At 46.1% G+C, this 22900-nt stretch overlaps 1 protein-coding gene across 1 annotated transcript in view; it reads left to right on the top strand.

Annotated features, from left to right (window-relative positions):
• Positions 1–22900, top strand: part of LOC114658496 (uncharacterized protein C1orf87) — a 76590-nt gene that overhangs the window by 26379 nt on the left and 27311 nt on the right. The window contains exons 3-9 of the mRNA XM_051932726.1: positions 1216–1354; positions 1438–1557; positions 1924–2178; positions 4164–4300; positions 4703–4841; positions 14203–14300; positions 17083–17159. Coding sequence (XP_051788686.1) covers positions 1216–1354; positions 1438–1557; positions 1924–2178; positions 4164–4300; positions 4703–4841; positions 14203–14300; positions 17083–17159 — 965 coding nt within the window. The remainder of the gene's footprint in view (positions 1–1215; positions 1355–1437; positions 1558–1923; positions 2179–4163; positions 4301–4702; positions 4842–14202; positions 14301–17082; positions 17160–22900) is intronic.

Genomic DNA, 22900 nt, shown 5'->3' with positions numbered 1-22900 from the left:
ACTTTTATCCCCTTGCCCTGATCTATGCCTCATCATAATTTGATCATGGAGGTCTACACAGAGTTCTTTTGGCCTTAAATTGATGTGTCACCAGATCAGTCAGTTCTGGTCTCTCATGCTTTCAAAGTTTCTTAAATTCCTTTCACTCAAGAGTGGTCCTCTTTTTGACTGGTTCAGCAGTCTCGGTAGCTGAGGACTTCTGAAGTCCTGTTAGTGTGACCATTGGGTTCTTGATCACCTCCATGACTAAGGCCCTATTTTCCCAGTTACTCAGTTTGCCCAGATGGCCAACTCTAGGAAGAGCCCTGGTGGTTTCAAAGTTCTTCCATGTGACAATTACTGAGGCCACTGTGCTCCCAGGATCACCCAGAGCTTTAGCGATGGTTTAATACCCTGGCCATTTACGAAATATGATCGTGGAGGTCTACAGAGAGTTCCTTGGACTTCATGGCTTGGTTTGTGCCCTTGCATTCAGTGTGAATTGTGGAACCTTCCATACACAGGGAGATGTGAGCCATTCTAAGTGATGTCACATCAATTCAGTTTGCTACTGGTGGACTCCATCAAGTTCTAGAAACATCTCAAGCAGAATTAAAGCAAACAGGAGATACAGTTTGGAGGGCCAAAACTAAGAATCTGAGTGCTTTTATGAAAGAGAGATTTCAGATTTAGATTTTTAATAAACTAGCAGACCCTTCTGAGAACACGTCTTCACTTTGTCATTATGGTTTATCAAGTGTAGGATGATGGACGAAAGTGGTAAATGTTTGCCTGTCAAATTAGGTCCACGACATAATAAAGTGCAGAAAGTGAGGGGGTCTCAATCCACTGTTTTTATTATAAATAAACAAGAACTGAAAAAGGCAGAAAGGAATTCCCCTATGGGCTGGCGCCCTGCCCGGGGTTTGTTTCCTGCCTTGCGCCCTGTGTTGGTTGGGACTGGCTCCAGCAGACCCCCATGACCCTGTAGTTAGGATATAGTGGGTTGGATAATGGATGGATGGATAATGGATGGGTGGATGGAATTCCCCTAAAAAGACAATACACAGCAAACAAGACCTGTAAACACAAAGTAGAAAATGTCAGTGGTGCAAAATGTGTGCCATAAGCACGTGTGGTGCCAAGGTCCTCGTGATTCACTCTTCTAGATGTTTTCTCTTCTGTTTAAAATTTCCATTAAGGACTCCATCCTATTCATTCACCCCTTCTTCCTAGGATTAAGGTTGGTGGTGGTGGTGGTGATGGACCTGAGAAGCTGCAAGCCCACCGTGCCCATGATGGCACAGCTGAGAAGCAGCAGGAACCTCCATGTCAAGTGATTCCCCGGTGCAGTGCACCTCTTTGGGTGGGACAGGTAATACAAGCAAATGCCACTCCATGTGCTCACAGCCACGGTAGTCCTACAAAGTGGACTAAACATTAAAGTTGTCTTTGCAGGCACGTTTAGGACCATCGGATGTGCAGTGCGTCACGGCGCCCACTGGAGACCAGTCACTGTCCTACATCCATGGTCAGAAGAAAGTGTCAGTCGGTGATCACAGCTCAACATGGCTGCAGGTAAAAGCAGAATGCCCACCCATCTGCTTACTGTATCCCACTCTGTACCTTAATAATAAAAATAATCATCATCATCATCTTCATCATCATCATCATTTTCAATTTAGTTGATATAGTGCCTTTCCCAGGCTCTGGGTTAGCCAGGTTTAAGAACTGGGCCAGGGCATGGATTTTTTGTGATGCCAATGATGGGCAGTAATGACAAAAATAGAAGGAGTGCCCAATTTAAACTTCAGGCCTGCTTAAAAGCAGTTACCCGTGCAAATGCCCAGCTTGACAGTAGGCATCTAAAGCAGCCTAAATCATCCCTCCCCATATAGTGCCCCCAATGTGACACCAACATGATTCCTGCTATCTACCACACAGGATGATCCAAAGACAGGAGCAGCAGAGGAGACCACGGGGCCACTCCGCACCATCATGAGGAATGAATTACAGAAGTGCAGCAAACACAGCCTGAAACGTGTCAAGGAAGAGCTGGCAGCGCTCGACCCTGCCCACTCCGGCCTGGCCCACCCATCGAGGATGAGTCTGCTGCTCCTCAGACATAAAGTGCCCCTCTCGCTGCCAACTCTGAGGCTGCTTTTTCACACGTTTGCTGAGCATCACAGCCTTGAGCAGGTACGTTTTGATACTCAGCTTTGCGGCTCTAGTTATGCAGCAGTGAGATGATGGGAGAAGCCAGGAATAATGAAAGGAGGGACCAGGGGTGGAGCCCCAACTCAGATTAGGTAGCAAACACATGATGGGAGGAGCAAGGACAAAATAAAATGATTGGCTATAAAGAGTTAGGATCAGAGCCCCAGCTCTAATTATGCATCTATGAAATGATGGGAGAAGTAAGAAGAAACAAATTAGGGACTTGGGGTGGAGACCTAAGTCAAATTATTTAACAGTCACATGATGGTAAGGGCAAGGGGAAATACAAGGAGGGCTAAAGGAAGGGCCTCAGTTCAAATTATGTAGCAGCCACATGACTGAAGGAAAAAGGGACAAGAAAAAGAGGGGCTAGGGGTGGAGCCCCGGCTCAAATTATCCACCAGTCACATGATGGGAGGAGAAAGGAATAATAAAAGGAAAATCTAGGGGTTGGAGCCTCAACATGGATTATGTAACAAACACATGATGGGTGGAGCAAGAAACATTAAATGGATTGGCTAGCTGGGGCTAGGGGTGGAGCCCCAGTTTAAATTATGTAGCAGTCACATGATGCAAGGAGAAAAGGATAATATAAGGAAGAACTAGGGGGTGGAGCTTCAACGTGGATTATGTAACAAACACATGATGGAAGGAGCAAAGAAACATTTAAAGGATTAGATGAAGCTAGGGGTGGAGCCCCAGCTCTAATTATGCATCCATGGGATGATGGGAGAAATTAGAAGAAATAAAATCAGGGACAAGGGGCGGAGCCTAACTCAAATTGTGTAACAGTCACATGATGGGAGGGGCAAGGGGAAATACAAGGAGGGCTAGGGGAAGGGCCTCAATTCAAATTATGTAGCAGTCACATGATGGGAGGAGAAAAGGACAATTAAAGGTGGGGCTAGGGGAGGAGCTCCAACTGGAATTATGCAGCAGTCATATGACAGGAGCAGCAAGGGATACTAAAATGGAAGGCCTGCAGTGGAGCCTCAGTTTAAATTATGTAGGAAACACATAATGGGATGAGCAAAGGGAAAATAAAAGGATTGCACAGGAGGGTCTGGGGCAGAGCATCAGCTCTAGTTACATGATGAGAAAAATAAGAAGAAATAAAATCAGGGATAAGGGGCGGAGCCCACCTCAAATTATGCAACAGTCTCATAATGGGAGGGGCAAGGGGAAACAAAGGGAGGGACTAAGGGAAGGACCCCAACTTAAATTTTGTAGCAGTCACATAATAGGAAGGACAACAGACAACGGGGTGGAGCCTCAACTCTTATTATGCTAAAGTAACATAATGGGAGGTGCAAAGAAAAATTAAAGGAAAGACTAAGGAAAGGTCTCCAACTTAAATTGTGCAGCAGTCACATGATTGGTGGAGAAAGGGACAATAAAAGGAGGGTCTGGGGTGGAGCCTCAACTCAAATTATGTAACATTCATGTGATATGAGGAGTAAGGGTCTATAAAATAAGGGTGGGACAGAGCCTCAGTTCTAACTATGCTGCAATCATATAGTAGGAGGAGCAAAAGGTAAAAAAACAATTGGCAGGGGGAGAGCCTAATGATGGGAGGGGCAAGGGAAAATGAAAGAAGGGGTTAATGAAAGGCCCTCAGCTCAGATGATACATCAGTTAATAAAAGGAGGAGCGTGGGCAGAGCCCCTCATCTTCAGCATCTCATGGTGGCATTCATTCTTAATTACATTTAACATCTACATCAACCCAAGTGCCATCCACTTTGAAAAGTTTTTCACCGTAGTAGCCACTGTGAAGTGGGCACATATTTGAGCACAACAGCAGATGCCATGGGTTTAATGAAGTCAAAGCTGCACACAGTGATATTCCCCAGTAGGTGAGCAGAACCTGCTTGAGGGCACCCGCCATCTCTGTTTTTCATTATTTGGTTGGCACTTTGCCTAGATGGGCACAGCCCCTCCATCACTCCAGCTGGGTTATTTCTGCAGGTGTATTACAAGGAGCTCATTGATTTCCTCATCAACACAGCCAACGAGGACCTTCATCTTGGAGCCATGCCAAGGGAAGGCCTTGATTGTGTGCCAACAGATGGCATCCACCAGGTGTTAGAGCTCGATTCTAACAGGTGAGTCCTAATAAATTCTATCTTTGTGTGGAATAACTGACCATTCTTACCCTGCGAAATGGCACTCATTGTCCAGTGCTTAGTTACCTCCGTAGTCTGGGATGTTTTGCTGATGCCATCTTGGCACTAATAGCCTCTACTTTGTGAAGGTCATCTCACTGGTTATCTAACAGAGGGCCAGTGTGTGGACGAAGCTGTGATGTGTTAGCCACTTTGGACAGATGTCTTTTCAAATTGCTGTTTACTTCAGTGACTGGCATGGAGATCACCATCACAGGAAGACAAAGCTGCTGGTTGGCATTCATTGTGTGCCCCCCCCCCCCACCAAATGAAAGGGTGGGCAGACATGGTGCCCTCTTTGTTGTATTCCAGCCCAACTCATGACACGTCACTGTTTCTCAGGAAACAACACAACGCGCAACTGGTCCACCTGCTGAGACGAGCCCTCGCTGACCACCCAGAGCGGGTAGACCTGGCACTTGTGTGGAGGAGCCTGCTTGAGGCAGACATGGAGAGCAGCGGGCAGCTGCCAGTGACCACGGTGAGTACATCAGGTGTTCCTCAAAGTTTATTCCATAAAGCACCTTAAGCCTCAACATCCATCCAAAATGTTAAAAAGATGGAGGACTCTGGCTGTGTGAAGATGACTCTGGGGGGGTCTATGAAACTCAAATATGATGCAGTTAAATTCTCAGACCATATTGTCATTATCACTGTTAGTGGTGCCTATGTACTTGATCCACCAGACTTCTTACCAGATTCGCTAAATTCAGGTTATCTGGGCACTGCAGGCTATGCTGGCAACAGTGGGGACAAGGCAGGAGCTCGACCACCAGGGGGAGCTACTGCAAAATGAGGCTGACTTAGGACTGAGGGATGAAAAGCTCACAAGCAGGTGTCCATTATGGTTCAAACTACAATGATCTAACATTCAATTATGAGGTGGTACAGAGCACCGCGCAGACTGGCAAGAGACCATTGCGACATGGTCAGTGAGGGACAGCTGGTCATCGTTCGTCACCCCAACATTGTGTACTGACTGGCAGGTGTTAGTGACAATAAGCCAAGCTGAACAGAGAAGGGCTGATGAACAGACAGACATTCTGGAATAAGAAGGAAGTCCATCATTGCCAGAGTGAGCTACAGATGGTGCTGCTTGGTCCAGGCTGAAGACGTGTTGAGATTCCAGCTGATGTTGTGTGGTCCTCTGGAAAGCAATGACAGGTAAGGCAGCGTATCAACAGATTGCACTGATGTGAGAGCCCATGGGACTGGGTGAGGTGGCCTAGTAAGGTGAAGAAGAGAAGACCCAGCACAGATCCTTGGTGTACCCCCATGTTTGCCTGGTGCACCCTTGATATCTCTCCTCAGCAGGGGCTTTATGTATAACGCTGTGCGTAGAATTGACACTGAAACATGGCGTACGGACAAAAATGCAATTGTGCATACGCAAAAAAGAAAAATTCAGATGCATAAATTGGTGCGTACACCAAGTTCCATGCACCTCCCTTTTACAAATCCCAACAAACGTGAAATTTAACGCATGTGCACGCGCCTACAGCTCCACCCCGACTCCCCCCAGAATTTCACATATTTTAATATGCAAATTCGATATAAATATCAGCTTCCGTTCAGTGTTTGGTTAAAAAACAATGGAAAAAGCGTGTGAAAATAAGACAAATTTCATCAAATGCAAAGTGGAGGCAAGAAAAATATAATATTTGTTGGCTTAAGCAGTGGTATAAGAAACAAAAGTGTGACGGAGACACAAGAATGTTCAAGTTCAGAAAGTCGCACAGTGCCTGAAAGAAAAAAAGAAGTGGTCAGATATCACCGTCGACGTGAAAAGGCGAGTTGCAGCCCACCATCTCTTTATTCTGTTTCAGACAATATTATAAAAACAGACCCCGTGCGATGGACAGGCGGTGCTGATGCTGCTGTGCCGAGTTCGTGCAATAGCCATGAGTGTGCAGCTGGCTGCTCCGATTACATTTAGGAAACCAGACGTTGCTGCGAATTGCGTTTTGATGTTTCACGGTTTAACCGCAGTGTAAGGAAATCTTATTTATCTGGACAACAAGTGGATAATACCATCTTGTACAGCTGGCATGGCTCGACTAATTGATGACTGAGAAATACCTGATCGGTCAGCAAGTTACAATACAGTACAATGTATTTTTGTATAGTAGCCCAAAATCACACAAGACGTGCCGCCATGGGCTTTAACAGGCCCTGCTTTTTGACAGCCCCCCAGCCTTGACTCTCTAGGAAGACAAGAAAAAACTCCCAAAAAAAACCCTTGTAGGGAAAAAATGGAAGAAACCTTGGGAAAGGCACTTCAAAAAGAGAGACCCCTTTCCAGGTAGGTTGGGCGTGCAGTGGATGTCAAAAAGAAGGGGGTCAATACAATACAATACACAGAACAGAACAGAACAAATCCTCAAAAATTTTACAAGTACGGAGCAAAATTTAACAGTAGATGATATCACATAATATGATTTGGATTTGGTTAGAGTTCTGGAGACCTCAGCCATCAAGCTGCCTCCCTCATTTGGCCAGTGCTGGGCCAGCCAATCCGATGAAAGGACCCCTCTACCTCACAATTCCTGCGATTCTCCATCAGAGATGACTTCACCTTAGGCAGGCAAAACAACTTGGCAGGTGGGCCGTGGCACCAAGTGCCACATTTGAGTACTGAGAAGAGAAACTGAATAGGTGAGGGTTAGTAACAAATTAGAACTATCATGTTACTTATGTTTTAGTGCTAATGACTAGCAACAGAGATGCAGTCTGTACAGTTAATCAGCAGCTCTAGTCAGGGTGTGTTAAACTGAGGTGGTGAGTCTTCAGCCGGGATTTAAAAGCTGAGACCGAAGGGGCATCTCTTATAGCAGCAGGCAGACCAGTCCACAGTTTAGGGGCACTGTAACTAAAAGCTCGACCTCCCACTGTTAGTTTACTAATTCTTGGAATCCTAAGCAGACCGGCATCTTGAGATCTTAATGTGCGATGTGTGATAAATTCAGACAAGTAAGCCAGAACTCGGCCATTTAAGGCTTTATATGTTAAAAGGAGGATTTAGAAATCTACCCTAAACTTAACCGGAAGCCAGTGTAAGTATTTAAAAACTGGAGTTATGTGTTCGTATTTTCTTGTTCTTGTAATAATTCTTGTAGCAGCATTTTGGATTAACTGGAGGCTGTATAAAGAACAAGTTAAACATCCAGTGAACACCACATTGCAGTAGTCTATCCTACTAGAAATAAATGCATGAATTAATTTCTCAGAATCCTGTTAATTTAGAAAGCGCCTTAATTTCCTAACATTTTTAAGATGGAAGAAACATGTTTTGGACAACTTTGTAATATGCGCTTTAAATGACATGCTAGAGTCAAAGATAACTCCTAGATTGCGGGCTGGTTCAGTAAAATTAATTGGTGATTCCAACTGAGTTAAATGATGACAGAATATTGTTGTGATCAGCGTCATTCCCTCCAACAATTAACATCTCTATGTTCACGTTGAATAGCTCCTGTGGCTAAAATACCCGAGAGTGGACAGAACTTGCAAAGGAGCAGGTAGAGCACAAGTCCTCAAAGTCTCCCTTTGTAAAGGAGAGCTCTTGGAAACCGAAATCTACTTAGTAGCCAGTCATCATCATCTATGCCAGCGTTTCTCAACCTTTAAGTATTTGTGACTCGAGTTTTCATAACAGTTTTAATCGCGCCCCCCTAACATTTTTTTTAAACCCTAATAAAATTTATTCCTATATTTTTTGCTGCTGATACACCACTACAAGTTTAAAATTTCCCTACGAATAGCGAAATTACACCACATATGGCAACATTCGCACCCCCTTTTTTGTTACTTCACGCCCCCCTAGACAGTTTGAAAACCGCTGATCTACACGCTCTCTTCTAATCCTTCCATTTACAATTTCTTCTAACACAGCTAAAGCAGCTATGGTAGTTGGAACAGTTTGGCCATTTTGTGCACCGTTATATTGTTATAGAATGATTATAATCAAATGAATTAAATTTGTAAACGATATGCAATTAATTTTGGTGTATTTCAAGCAGCCCAAGTCATGGATGTGAGTCTAAAAAATCGGGAGTGGTCTTCCCTCGACTTTCTCATATACTCAGATTTGGGGATGGATATTTGAGGAGTAAACAGCAAGGCAATGATTATATTTTCATATTATGTACATTAAAGAACCATCAACAACAAATCAAATCTCTCTTTAAATAAAATCCAACGTCTGTATTTATGTCTGTCTGCTTTTCACGAGAGAACTACGAGGGCAATCCCAAAAGTAAGGTCTCCAAAGCGGTGGGGACGTAGAGAAACTGTTCGTACGGCTATTGGCCACACTGTTGTGATTGGTGCTTCCTCCACTCCCAAACAAGCATGTGCGGTGTGGTACGCGGCTGGGGGTCAGACCCAGCCGGGACGCCTGGAAGGACTGGGTCATGGCTTATTTATCCTCCGGGCCACGAGGGGGCAACCGCCCTGGAGTAGAAGAGGCCCACGGAAGGGGAGCATGGAGGCTCAAGACCACTGGGGCCTCTGGTCACCGCCAGGGGGTGCCCCGAGCCTCATGGAGCCTGGGAGTTATTCACTTCCGTCACACCCATGGAGGACGATCCTTCCAGGGTCACCCGGAGTGCTTCCGGGTGCTCTCCTGATGCTTCCGCCACACCGGGACATGACGTCAGGTAGAGCAGTTCGAAGCACTCCGGGTCCCAGGCTCCATGAGGCTCGGGGCACCCCCTGGCGGTGACCAGAGGCCCCAATGGTCTTGAGCCTCCCTGCTCCCCTACCGTGGGCCTCTTCTACTCCAGGGCGGTTGCCCCCTCGTGGCCCAGAGGATAAAATAAGCCATGACCCAGTCCTTCCAGGCGTCCCGGCCGGGTCTGACCCCCAGCCGTGTACCACAGCGGCTTCGCTGGGATGCTCAATCTTGGCTTGGCAGCCCTTGAAAATGGAGCTCCCTTTGAACACTACCGCCAAGTGCGAAGTTCGCGCAGGAGACCGTCAATTTTCAACGAGACAGTCGCGAAGGTTGAGGAAAACATGCATAAAGATCGGCGGTTGAAACTTCTTCACCCACCCACCCTATAGTCCGGACTTGGCACCCAGTGACTACCACCTGTTCCCTAAGTTGAAAGAACATTTGTCCGGAAGGCGATTCTGCTCCGACGAAGAGGTGAAAGATGAGGTTCAACGCTTCTTAAAGGACATGGCGGCAAGCTGGTATGACATGGGCATTCTAAAACTACTACAAAAATGCTTCGACCGAAATGGTGATTATGTAGAAAAACAAATAAGTCTTTAACCTTTAAAATGATGTAAACATTATAGAAAATAAACGGTTGTTTGTATTTCTAAAAGAATAGGAGACCTTACTTTTGGGATTGCCCTCGTACTTCACGGATTCAGATCGGGTTTTTTCTATAATTTGCTTGAACATTGCGGTTGATTTTGTTTACTTCTCTCATCGTGCTATGTATCATAGTTCACTTGCGGTACTGATTTACTTGCGCGAATCCAATGGGAGGGGCCAAGGAGGTCGGGTGCAGTGTGAGTTGGGTGGTGGCCGAAGGCGGGGACCTTGGCGGTCCGATCCTCGGCTACAGAAGCTGGCTCTTGGGACGTGGAATGTCACCTCTCTGAAGGGGAAGGAGCCTGAGCTAGTGCGCGAAGTTGAGAGGTTCCGGCTAGATATAGTTGGACTCACCTCGACGCACAGCTTGGACTCTGGAACCAATCTCCTTGAGAGGGGCTGGACTCTGTACCACTCTGGAGTTGCCCCCGGTGAGAGGCGCCGAGCGGGTGTGGGTATACTTATTGCCCCCCGACTTGGAGCCTGTACATTGGGGTTTACCCCGGTGGACGAGAGGGTAGCCTCCCTTCGCCTTCGGGTGGGGGGACGGGTCCTAACTGTTGTTTGTGCGTATGCGTCGAACAGCAGTTCGGAGTACCCACCCTTTTTGGAGTCCCTGGAGGGGGTGCTAGAGGGCATACCTTCTGGGGACTCCCTCATTCTGCTGGGAGACTTCAATGCTCACGTGGGCAATGACAGTGAGACCTGGAAGGGCGTGATTGGGAGGAATGGCCCCCCCGATCTGAACCCGAGCGGTGTTTTGTTATTGGACTTCTATGCCCGTCACTGATTGTCCATAACGAACACCATGTTCAAGCATAGGGGTGTTCATATGTGCACTTGGCACCAGGACACCCTAGGCCTCAGTTCGATGATCGACTTTGTGGTCGTGTCGTCGGACTTGCGGCCACATGTCTTGGACACTCGGGTGAAGAGAGGGGCGGAGCTGTCAACTGATCACCACCTGGTGGTGAGTTGGCTTCGATGGTGGGGGAGGATGCCGGTCAGGCGTGGTAGGCCCAAACGTTTCCGAATGGGACATGTTCCGTGCCTCTATTGTTGAGGCAGCTGACCGGAGCTGTGGCAGTAAGGTGGTCGGTGCCTGTCGTGGCGGCAATCCCCGAACCCGTTGGTGGACACCGGCGGTGAAGGATGCCGTCAAGCTGAAAAAGGAGTCCTACCGGTCCCTTTTGTCCTGTGGGACCCTGGAGGCAGCTGATAGGTACCGGCAGGCCAAGCGGAATGCGGCTTTGGTGGTCGCTGAGGCAAAAACTCGGGCATGGGAGGAGTTTGGGGAGGCCATGGAGAACGACTTTTGGACGGCTTCGAGGAGATTCTGGTCCACCATCCGGCGTCTCAGGAAGGGGAAGCAGTGCAGTGTCAACACTGTATATGGTGGGGATGGTGAGCTGCTGACCTCGACTCGGGACGTTGTGGGTCGGTGGGGGGAGTACTTCGAAGACCTCCTCAATCCCATTAACATGCCTTCCAATGAGGAAACAGAGCCTGGGGACTCAGAGGTGGGCTCCCCCATCTCTGGGACTGAGGTCACCGAGGTGGTCAAAAAACTCCTTGGTGGCAGGGCCCCGGGGGTGGATGAGATACGCCCGGAGTTCCTCAAGGCTCTGGATGTTGTAGGACTGTCTTGGCTGACACGCCTCTGCAACATCGCATGGACATCAGGGACAGTGCCTCTGGATTGGCAGACCGGGGTGGTGGTCCCCCTCTTTAAGAAAGGGGACCGAAGGGTGTGTTCCAACTACAGAGGGATCACACTCCTCAGCCTCCCTGGAAAAGTCTATTCAGGGGTCTTGGAGAGGAGGGTCCGTCTAAGAGTCGAGCCTCGGATTCAGGAGGAACAGTGTGTTTTTCGTCCTGGTCGCGGAACAGTGGACCAGCTCTACACCCTTAGCAGGGTCCTGGAGGGTGCATGGGAGTTTGCCCAACCAGTCTACATGTGTTTTGTGGACTTGGAAAAGGCATTCGACCGTGTCCCTCGGGGAATCCTGTGGGGGGTACTCCGAGAGTATGGGGTACCGGCCACCTTGATAAGGGCTGTTCAGTCCCTGTACGATCGGTGTCAGAGCTTGGTCTGCATTGCCGGTAGTAAGTCAAACCCGTTTCCAGTGAGAGTTGGACTCCGCCAGGGCTGCCCATTGTCACCGATTCTGTTCATAACTTTTATGGACAGAATTTTTAGGCACAGCCAGGGCGTTGAGGGGGTCCGGTTTGGTGGGCTCAGGATTGGGTCACTGCTTTTTGCAGATGATGTTGTCCTGTTTGCTTCATCAGGCCGTGATCTTCAGCTCTCTCTGGATCGGTTCGCAGCCGAGTGTGAAGCGGCTGGGATGAGAATCAGCACCTCCAAATCCAAGACCATGGTCCTCAGCCGTTAAAGGGTGGAGTGCCCCCTCAGGGTTGGTAGCGAAATCCTGCCCCAAGTGGAGGAGTTCAAGTATCTCGGGGTCTTGTTCACGAGTGAGGGAAGAATGGAGCGTGAGATCGACTGGCGGATCGGTGCGGCATCCGCAGTAATGCGGGCGCTGCATCGGTCTGTCGTGGTGAAAAAGGAGCTGAGCCGCAAGGCGAAGCTCTCAATTTACCAGTCGATCTATGTTCCTACCCTCACCTATGGTCATGAGCTATGGGTAGTGACCGAAAGAATGAGATCGCGAATACAAGCGGCTGAAATGAGTTTCCTCCGCAGGGTGTCTGGGCTTTCCCTTAAAGATAGGGTGAGAAGCTCAGTCATCCGGGAGGGGCTCAGAGTAGAGCCGCTGCTCCTCCGCATCGAGAGGAGTCAGATGAGGTGGCTCGGGCATCTGATCAGGATGCCTCCTGGACGCCTCCCTGGTGAGGTGTTCCGGGCACGTCTAACCGGGAGGAGGCCCCGGGGAAGACCCAGGACACGTTGGAGGGACTATGTCTCTCGACTGGCCTGGGAACGCCTTGGGATTCTCCCGGAAGAGCTAGAAGAAGTGGCCTGGGAGAGGGAAGTCTGGGCATCTCTGCTCAAGCTGCTGCCCCCGCGACCCGACCTCGGATAAGCGGGAGAGGATGGATGGATGGATGGATGGTATCCAAGAGAGACTCAGTGGGCCGAGGGGAGGGGGGCGATGCCCTCCTCACTCACGTGCCAGCCTCGGTTTAGCTAGCAAAAGAGAGAACTACTTCACAGATTTAGATTGGGCTTTTTTCTATACTTTGCTTGAACATTCTGGTAGATTTTGCGACTTCTCTCATCACGCTAAGAATCATAGCTCGTCGCACTAATCTGAGGCAGAGACTGCAAGCCGATGGGTTAGGGCGAAGTGTGACATCAGGAGTGGGGAGACGGGCAGGGTCCTGTTTAACTTCTATGCGGGTGGAGCTCTGGGGGACAGCTAGTTAGTAATATATTGAACAATTCTTATAAAAGTAAAGTTGAATAAATCGGAGTCTGCAGCTGCATAAATAAAAGGTAAAGTACCAATTCCGATTAGCGGAATTGGCTCAATAGTTGATAGAAATCTATCTTTACTTGTATGCAAAATTTGGTTGACCTAAGTGAAAGCGTACTCAAGTTATTGTATTTACACACACACACAGACAGACACAAACACTGACATAATTTCAAAAATGGTATTTTCTGACTCGGGGAGGTATAAAATGTTGAGATTCATCAAAATCTCGTCATTGAATTTTTGGAGGATTCCAATACTTTCCCTATACTTTGTATACGAGAAAGTAAAAAGAAAGGGAAAACACACAGGTACAGCAGCACTGCTTCGATGCTGGGTGCCACCAGTTTGCAAAACCGAACAGAAACGTATGTACTCAAGGGGGGACACTGCTGTGAAAATGTGTGTGGCTTTACAGCAAATTTAGTTTTTATACATCTCGAAGTGAGCGTGTTAACGGGTGTATGCAACATTTTTGTGCCTACACACCATTTATATATGAGGTCCCAGCCTAAGAAGAAGAAGATCTGAAACCACTTGAAGGCAGTTCTGGGGATTCCAAGGTCAGATAGGGAGGTATGGAGGATCTAATGGTTGACCGTGTCAAAGGTGGAGAAGAGACCTAGAAAGATAAGGATAGATGACAGGTTGGTAGTTCTAGCCAAGCATAAAGTGTCCACCGCAGTAAGTAGAGTCTTCTTGGTGGAATGGCCCCTCTTAAAGCCTGGCTGATTAGAACTAACAGTCTGTTCTTTTGAAGGAAGCAAGAGACTTGATTAGAGACAGCACATTTTGGAGTGGTGAGCAAAGAAGCTGTTCTTTAGGGACAAGTGTGGGGTTTTTGAAAAGAAAAAGTGTTGTCGTGCCCCTTCTGGAATGTCAGGGGTCTGTTTGTAGAATGAAAAGAAAAACAGGGCATCGGATGTGTTGGCTGTTTAAGCCTCCCCGTACAAGAAAAGCAGGAGTTGCATCAATAAAGAAAAGCAGCATGGCACCGACGGTCCTGCTGCCCAAACGCCCACATGTAGGACAGCCCACCGCCGCAGTGCTAACTCACACTCCATCTTCTTTTGCAGATTAAGGAGGTCTGCCAGAAGAATGGCTTACCTGTCTCCTTGGAGTTGCTGGACACGTTACTAAATAGCAGAACGTTGGCCACCGGGGGGATGACCAGGTGAGAACCATCAACTTTGGAAGCGATTTTCACGGGTGAAAACAGATGTGAAGTGACAAGCACACTCTGAGGGGCTCATCCTGTCAGCCTCTCACATCTTACACCCCAAAGCCATCTTTGATTGTTTATTGTTGCCCACATTTACCTGTCCATGAGTTCTCCTTCACTGTATTTATGGATGCAGACGGTCCACCTGACCAAATCTGGCACAGCCACCCAATTGATTAGGAATAAGGAAAAGGACAGAGGGGGTCTGTCTGTACCAGAATTTGAGCATCCTTTAGTTAGGGAGCCAGAGAATATAAACACTGACCACCAGGGGGCACGGGTCCTCTCAAGTCTCCAGATTTACTAACATTAGACTGGAGATGTGGGTCCTCCTTCTAGTTACGATCATCCAGAATTACTAATATTAGATGGGTGTGAGTTTCCATTTGGAATTTGAAATGTCCAGCTTTACTAACATGGCCCTCTATCAGGTTTCGAGTCTCCAGATTTACTGACATTAGACTGAAGATATGGGTTCACCTTCTAATTACAGTCATCCAGATTTACCAACGTTAGATCAGAGGTGCAAGTCCTCCTTCGAGTTTGAAATGTTCAAATTTACTAACATTAGACCAGAGATGTGAGTCATCCTTCTTGATACAATCATCCAGAGATGCTAACATTAGATTGTAGACCAGGGATCCCTCTTGGAGTTACGAGCATCAAGATTTACTGGCATTATATCAGAGGCACAGGTCCCCTCTCAGGTTTCGAGTCTCCTGATTTGCTAACATTAGACTGGAGATGTGGGTCTGCCTTCTAGTTATGATCATCCAGAATTACTAATATTAGATGGGTGGGAGTTTCCATTTGAAATTTGAAATGTCCAGCTTTACTAACATTAGATTGGAGATGTGGGTCCTCCTTCTAGTTATAATCATCCAGATTTTCCAACATTAGATCAGAGACACAGGTCCTCCGTCGAGTTTGAAATGTTCAAATTTACTAACATTAAACCAGAGATGTGGTTCTTCCTTACAGATATGATCATCCAGAGATGTTAACATTAAATTGTAGACCCAGGGTACCCTCTTGGAGTAACAAGCATCAAATTTACTGGCATTATAGCAGAGGCAAGGTCCCCTCTCAGGTTTCGATTGTCCAGATCTACTAACATTAGACCGGAGATGTGGGTCCTCCTTCTAGTTCTGATCATCCAGATTTTCTAACTTTAAATTGTAGAATGGGGTTTCCTCTTGGAAATACAAGCATCATGCTTTACTAACATTAAATGGATGGGGTTGGATTCCCATTTGGAATTTTGAGAATCAACCTTTACTAACATTTGATTAAATTTGTGGGTCCTCCTTCCAGATTTACCAACATTAGATCAGAGGCACAGATCTCCCTCCGAGTGTGAAGTGTTCAGATTTGCTAACATTAGGGTTAGGGTTAGGGACTGGAGATGTGGGCCCTCCATGTAGTTGCAATCCTCCGGATTTACTAACAATAGATTGGAAAGTGTTTGTGCCTTGGTGTCCAGAGGATCCAGAATTACCAACATTAGATTGGAGGGAGTACCACCTTGGAGTTTTCAGTGTCTAGATGTTGTACATTTCTATAAGAGAGTTAGGGAGGGGTTTTCCCCGCTTAGAGATTCAAGCGTACAAGGCATAATTTTCCGTTCATAGTGTTATCTGAAAAGTGTTCACATTGGCTAAGAATCATGACCTGAGAATTCATCGACTTTCGTGGATTGATGGTGGACTCATGAACAATAACATTAGCCATTGCCAGAGATGTCTTTAGATTCTTAGATGTTACCCTGGACTTCTTCATGAATATTACATAACTTAATCATAGGGCAATCTTTGTTGGTTGACCACTACTGGGTAGGTGTTGAATTTCATTCCATTTGTACATGATCCGTCTTACTGGTGTAGTCCAGATTCTTCAGAAATGGGTTTTCAACCCTTTCCAGCCTTGTGAGCTTCAACTGAAACTGTCCTTTGATTGAGGCAGGACCCACTTCTCCAAACCTGTGTGTGGTGAAGGTTAGAATTTGACTGTGAAGACTCTGGATTGATGTTCTTTAAGCAGGGTGGGGCCTCACACACTCACACCTAATCGTCAAACCTTTGATTACAAAAACACCTGACATCAAATCCTTGAAGTTTACACACTTATTCCACACATAAATATGTAACATTCGCATTTTTCTCAATATCTAAATGAACACATAAAACCCATTTGTTTAATTGGGTTCTCTTTATCTAGTTTTAGGATTTATGCAAAATCTGATCACATTTCAGGTCCTGTTTATGCCAAAATAGAGAAAAGTCTAAAGGGTTCCCAAACTTTCCAGCACCACTGTGCTAATTAGCAGCAGTAACTGGTTACTAATTAAGAAAGTGGTTGGGATGAAAACCTACAGCAACCCATGGATTTGAGCCGATCTGTTCTCGTGGCTCCTGAAACCCAAATACAAAACCGCAGTGTAACCTGAGACAAGTGTGGCAGGTCACTGCTGGGGCTTCAACAAAGGGACTTTCATTCCTTACACAGCAAACAAAACCTTCTGAGATAAAGACAATTTGATTGCACACTCAGTGGTAACCAAAACCAGGCTTTGTAGCCCACTACCTCTGCTTCTGTGGACTCTACACTACCTTGAGAAAACTGACCCCCTTATGCCAGAAAAAAAAAAAAAAATAACGTGTCTTCGCCTGAAAGCAGCCCACCCTCTCTAAACAGCAGCGTAACCTGACCATGTCATTTATGCTTCCATTTCCAGCAACTGGCTCAAATTCGTGGAACTCGTCCAAGCTGCTCTGCCAGAAGAAGGTATGGCCGGAGATCTCAAGGAATCAGGTGAGCTATTGCAACTGAGCCCTCTGGGACAACAAGGGCAGTGGGTGGGACAGGAGATTAAAGGAACTGGACAAATCCCATGGGCCGCTGACTGTGTGTTTTGTGATGGTAGGGTCCTACGGTTAACCCTGTTTTCCCTTTCAGACTCTGTACTGACGTAGACCTGAACAGAAGGCCCCAAATCCAGAGTTTAGCCCTCCTCATACTGGTAGTGTATAGATGTCTCCACTGTACAGAGACACTGCATAGACCAGGGTTCTCAAACTCCAGTCCTGGAGGGCCTCAGTGGCTGCAGGTTTTCATTCTAACCCTTTTCTTAATTCTTCATCTTCTTCTTTCGGCTGCTCCTGTTAGGGGTTGCCAGAGCGGATCATCTTCTTCCATATCTTTCTGTCCTCGTCATCTTGCTCTGTCACACCCATCACCTGAATGTCCTCTCTCACCATATCCATAAACCTTCCCTTAGGCCTTTCCCTTCTCCACTTACCTGGCAGCTCTATCCTTAGCACCCTTCTCCCAATATACTCAGCATCTCTCCTCTGCACACGTCCAAACCAACGCAATCTCGCCTCTCTGACTTTGTCTCCCAACCGTCCAACTTGAGCTGACCATCTAATGTCCTCATTTCTAATCCTGTCCATCCTTGTCACAGCCAATGCAAATCTTAGCATCTTTAACTCTGCCACCTCCAGCTCTGTCTCCTGTGTCACCATCTCCAACCCATATAACATAGCTGGTCTCACTACCGTCCTGTTGACCTTCACTTTCACTCTTGCTGATACCCATCTGTCACAAATTACCCCTGACACACTTCTCCACCCTGCCTGCACTCTCTTCTTCACTTCTCTTCCACAATCCCGTTTACTCTGAACTGTTGTTCCCAAGTATTTCAACTCCTCCACTTTTGCCAACTCTACTCCCTCATCCTCACCAATCCACTGACCTCCCTCTCATTTACGCACATGTATTCTGACCTTCATTGCTCTCCTCTCTAGAGCAGATCTCCACCTCTCCAGGGTCTCCTCAACCTACTCCCTACTCTCACTACAGATCACAATGTCATCAGCAAACATCACAGTCCACAGGGACTCCTGTCTAATCTTGTCTGTTAACGTGTCCATCACCATTGCAAATAAGAAAGGGCTCAGAGCCAAACCTTGATGTAATCCCATCTCCGTCACTCCTACCGCAGACCTCACCACGGTCACACTCCCCTCGTACATATCCTGTACAACTCTTACGTACTTCTCTGTCACTCCCGACTTCCTCATCCAGTACCACAGCTCCTCTCAGTCACCCTGTCATATGCTTTCTCCAAGTCCACAAAGACGCAATGCAACTCCTTCTGGCCTTCTCTAAACTTCTCCATCATAATCCTCAGAGCAAACATCACATCTGTGGTGCTCATTCTTGGCATGAAACCATCCTTCTGCTCACTAATCATCATCTCACTTCTTAACCTAACTTCCACTACTCCTTCCCATAACTTCATGCTGTGGCTCATCAATTTTATCCCCCTATAGTTACTGCAGTCCCGCACATCCCCCTAATTCTTAAATATCAGCACCAGAACACTTCTTCTCCACTCCTCAGGCATTCTCTCACTTCTTTCCTTAAATGGCACCCAAAAAGAATGGAAATGTGAAGTGAGTGAGCCAAAAGAAGACCAACTAAGTCAGGGCCTGAAACTCCAACCAATTTCATTCCAACCAGTTGCTTAATGAGGCGCCGAGTCTGGTCGTTAATTAAACCCGTTCTTTAATTCCAAGGCTCATTGCTGCTCTCGTTGTGCAATGGCATACATTTCCAAAATTATTGATTTTCTCTTTTCTAAGAGAACCGTTCAAATGTTTTGTGGACCTGAGCAGATCAGCATTACATGACACCTTCATCTTTCTTTATTTTCAGATATTGTATGATGGGCACAGTTTGATTGTCATGTTTTGGCGCATTTTGTATCTCATTATTGTTTGGCAACGAATTAAAGAAAACAAAACATTAATGGGGTCTGAATCTTCAAGAGCAAGTCAATTACAATTAATTCAAAAGAAGTTAATTAGCAGCAAAAACAGGCCACTTATTAAGAAAAGGGTTAGTATGAAAACCAGCAGTCACTACGGCCCTCCAGGACTGGAGTATGAGACCACTGGTATAGACTGTCCACTGGATCTGGGACCTCGACCAACAAGGTAGACCACTGAAACTGGCAGATACCTTCATGCAGAGACTTCTGAGGACTGCCACCCAGTCTCACTTTCCAAATTTATGAATTCCATCCGTGGTGCTGAGGTGTCACCCGTTGCACGGCTGCACTTGGATCTCATTCTGGATGGTCCGCCATGTAGAGATTGTGGCTGTAATCAGCGCACGCTCCCAACCTCGAAACCAAAACCTCAAAATCCCTCCTATACATTGTTTTATTTTGTAAAGCCCTAGATGAAGTGTGTATATTTTGTTCTTTTGGTGTTTCTTCTTATTTTTTAAGTATTATTATATGGCATTTGAATATTATTTTGTATAACCATTATTTAACATTTACATCAGTGTTTCCCAACCTGACCTGACCTCCAAGGTTATTACATCCATCCATCCATTATCCAACCCACTATATCCTAACTACAGGGTCACAGGGGTCTGCTGGAGCCAATCCCAGCCAACACAGGGCACACACACACACCCACACACCAAGCACAATTTAGGACCGCCAGTGCACCTAACCTGCATGTCTTTGGACAAACTCCCTGCAGGGAGGACATGGGAAGCAAACCCGGGTCTCCTAACTGCAAGGCAGCAGCGCTACTCACTGCGCCACAGTGCCGCCCAAAGTTATTCCTCTTTTTATTTATATTTTATTTTATTGCAGAATCAACCAGCAAGGTTGCCATGTGGCGCATGAGTACGGGCGCCATTCTCATCCCTACCACCTTTGCCGTCACTTCCCCTACCCCTTCATATCTTAAATCATTCTTGAGGATGTGAAAAATTAAGAAAAAAGTACTAAGTAATTGCAACACAAACAACAACAACAACATTTATTTATATAGCACATTTTCATACAAAAAAGTAGCTCAAAGTGCTTTACATAATGAAGAAAAGAAAAATAAAAGACAAAATAAGAAATTAAAATAAGACAACATTAGTTAACATAGAATAAGAGTAAGGTCCGATGGCCAGGGGGGACAGAAAAAACAAAAAACAAAAAAACTAAAGACGGCTGGAGAAAAAAATAAAATCTGCAGGCCACGCGACCACCCAGTCCCCTCTGGGCATTCTACCTAATATAAATGAAATAGTCCTCTTTGTATTTAGGGTTCTCACGGAGACACTTGATGTTGATGGTCATGCAGACTTCTGGCTTTTAATCCATCACTGTTGGAACATCACGGTGCTTTGAGTAGATGCCACCACCACAAAGAAACCGGAAAAAGAAATAGAAGAGAGAGACACCATGAATAGTTATTATAATGAATTGGATATGCAGAATATCCATCCATCCATCCATTTTCCAACCCGCTGAATCCGAACACGGGGGTCTGCTGGAGGCAATCCCAGCCAACACAGGGCACAAGGTAGGAACCAATCCCGGGCAGGGTGCCAACCCACCGCAGGACACACACAAACACACCCACACACCAAGCACACACTAGGGCCAATTTAGAATTGCCAATCCACCTAACCAGCATGTCTTTGGACTGTGGGAGGAAACCGGAGCGCCCGGAGGAAACCCACGCAGACACGGGGAGAACATGCAAACTCCACACAGGGAGGACCCGGGAAGCGAACCCAGGTCCCCAGATCTCCCAACTGCGAGGCAGCAGCGCTACCCACTGTGCCACCGTGCTGCCCGATATGCAGAATATCAGGATTAAATTACAGTGAAGTTATGAGAAGGCCATGTTACAGTAATGTGTTTTTAGTAGTTTTTTTAAAGTGCTCCACCATATCAGGCTGGTGAATTCCTACTGGCAGGCTATTCCAGATTTTAGGTGCATAACAGCAGAAGGCCGCCCGCCTCACCACTTCTTTTAAGTTTTGCTCTTGGAATTCTAAGGAGACACTCAGTTGAGGATCTGAGGTTACGATTTGGAATATAAGATGTCAGACATTCAAATATATAAGATGGGACGAGATTATTTAAGGCTTTATAAACCATAAGCAGAATTTTAAAGTCAATCCTGAATGACACAGGTAACCAGTGTAGCGACATCAAAACTGGAGAGATGTGCTCGGATTTTCTTTTCCTTGTTAGGATTCTAGCAGCTGCATTCTGCACTCGTTACAAACGATTGATGTCTTTTTTTGGGTATTCCTGAGAGGATTGCGTTACAGTAATCTAGCTGACTGAAAACAAACGCGTGAACTAATTTCTCAGTATCTTTCAATGATATAAGAGGTCTAACTTTTGCTATGTTTCTTAAGTGAAAAAATGCTGTCCTAGTGGTCTGATTAATATGCGATTTAAAATTCAGATTACAGTCAACAGTTACCCCTAAGCTTTTTACCTCCGTCTTGACTTTTAATCCTAAGGTATCCAGTTTATTTCTAATAGCCTCATTGTATCCATTATTTCCAATCACTAAGATTTCAGTTTTCTCTTTATTTAGCTTGAGAAAATTACTATTCATCCATTTAGAAATACAAGTAAGACATTGTGTTAGTGAATCAAGAGAATCGGGGTCATCAGGTGCTATTGATAAATACAGTTGTGTGTCATCAGCATAGCTGTGGTAGTTCACGTTGTGCCCTGAGATAATCTGACCTAACGGAAGCATGTAGATTGAGAAGAGCAGCGGACCCAGGATAGAGCCTTGTGGACCACCATATAGGATATCACGTGTCTTTGAGTTGTAATTACCACAACTAACAAAGAATTTTCTCCCTGCAAGGTAGGATTCAAACCAGCCCACACACAACAAGCACACAATAGGGACAATTTAGAAGCGCCAATGCACCTAACCTGCATGTCTTTGGACTGTGGGAGGAAACTCACACAGACACGGGGAGAACATGCAAACTCCACGCAGGAAGAACCCGGGAAGCGAACCCGGGTTTTCTAATTGCGAGGCAGCAGCGCTTGTTATCCTTTTGTTGAACAGTCTGTATTAAAATTGATTAAAGCATCAGAATTAAAAGCTTTTAAAAACAACTAAATAATTCAGTTAAGGTCAAAATTGAAATCCGTTTTTTTTGTACATCACTCTGTACTTTCATTTGTATTGAATGAGTGTGAATTGTGGAATTGCAACGGCAGATTTAGAACACACGGAGGGTTAGGAGCAATAAATGTCACGTTCTTTCTTAGCCAAATATGCGCCTTACCTGTCTATGTGTGTGTAAAGAATGAGATGTGAAACATAACCAGTAGTCAATGTGCATGCTGGCTGCCAACTGAATAATGAATAAGTAACTCTTTAGGTTTCATCTAATTTGTAAATCTGACTCTGAAGAAGTCAGTGCCACACTTGCATATGAACCTCATCTCACGTCACTGCCCTACATTCTGATGCAGTGCAAAAAACAGAAGATGGTATGCGAGACTTTTAAAATGTATCGCGTCATGACGTTGAGGAATATGCGACGCTTGGATATAAAAGCACCACAAATGCATCTGTTTGTCAGCATTTTGCTTCACCACATCGAGCCATTCATCAGACAGCGAAACCCGCACGTCGATCGCGGAGGATCCTCAAAGCGGCCTTCTGTCACCTGTAGATAGAAAACTGAGACTGTGACGTCACGTT

This window comes from Erpetoichthys calabaricus, chromosome 10 (genome assembly GCF_900747795.2).
Source record: "Erpetoichthys calabaricus chromosome 10, fErpCal1.3, whole genome shotgun sequence".
Taxonomy (NCBI): Eukaryota; Metazoa; Chordata; class Cladistia; order Polypteriformes; family Polypteridae; genus Erpetoichthys; species Erpetoichthys calabaricus.
The sequence above is the reverse complement of the archived record's forward strand: the minus strand, read 5'-3'. Positions and strand labels throughout refer to the sequence as shown.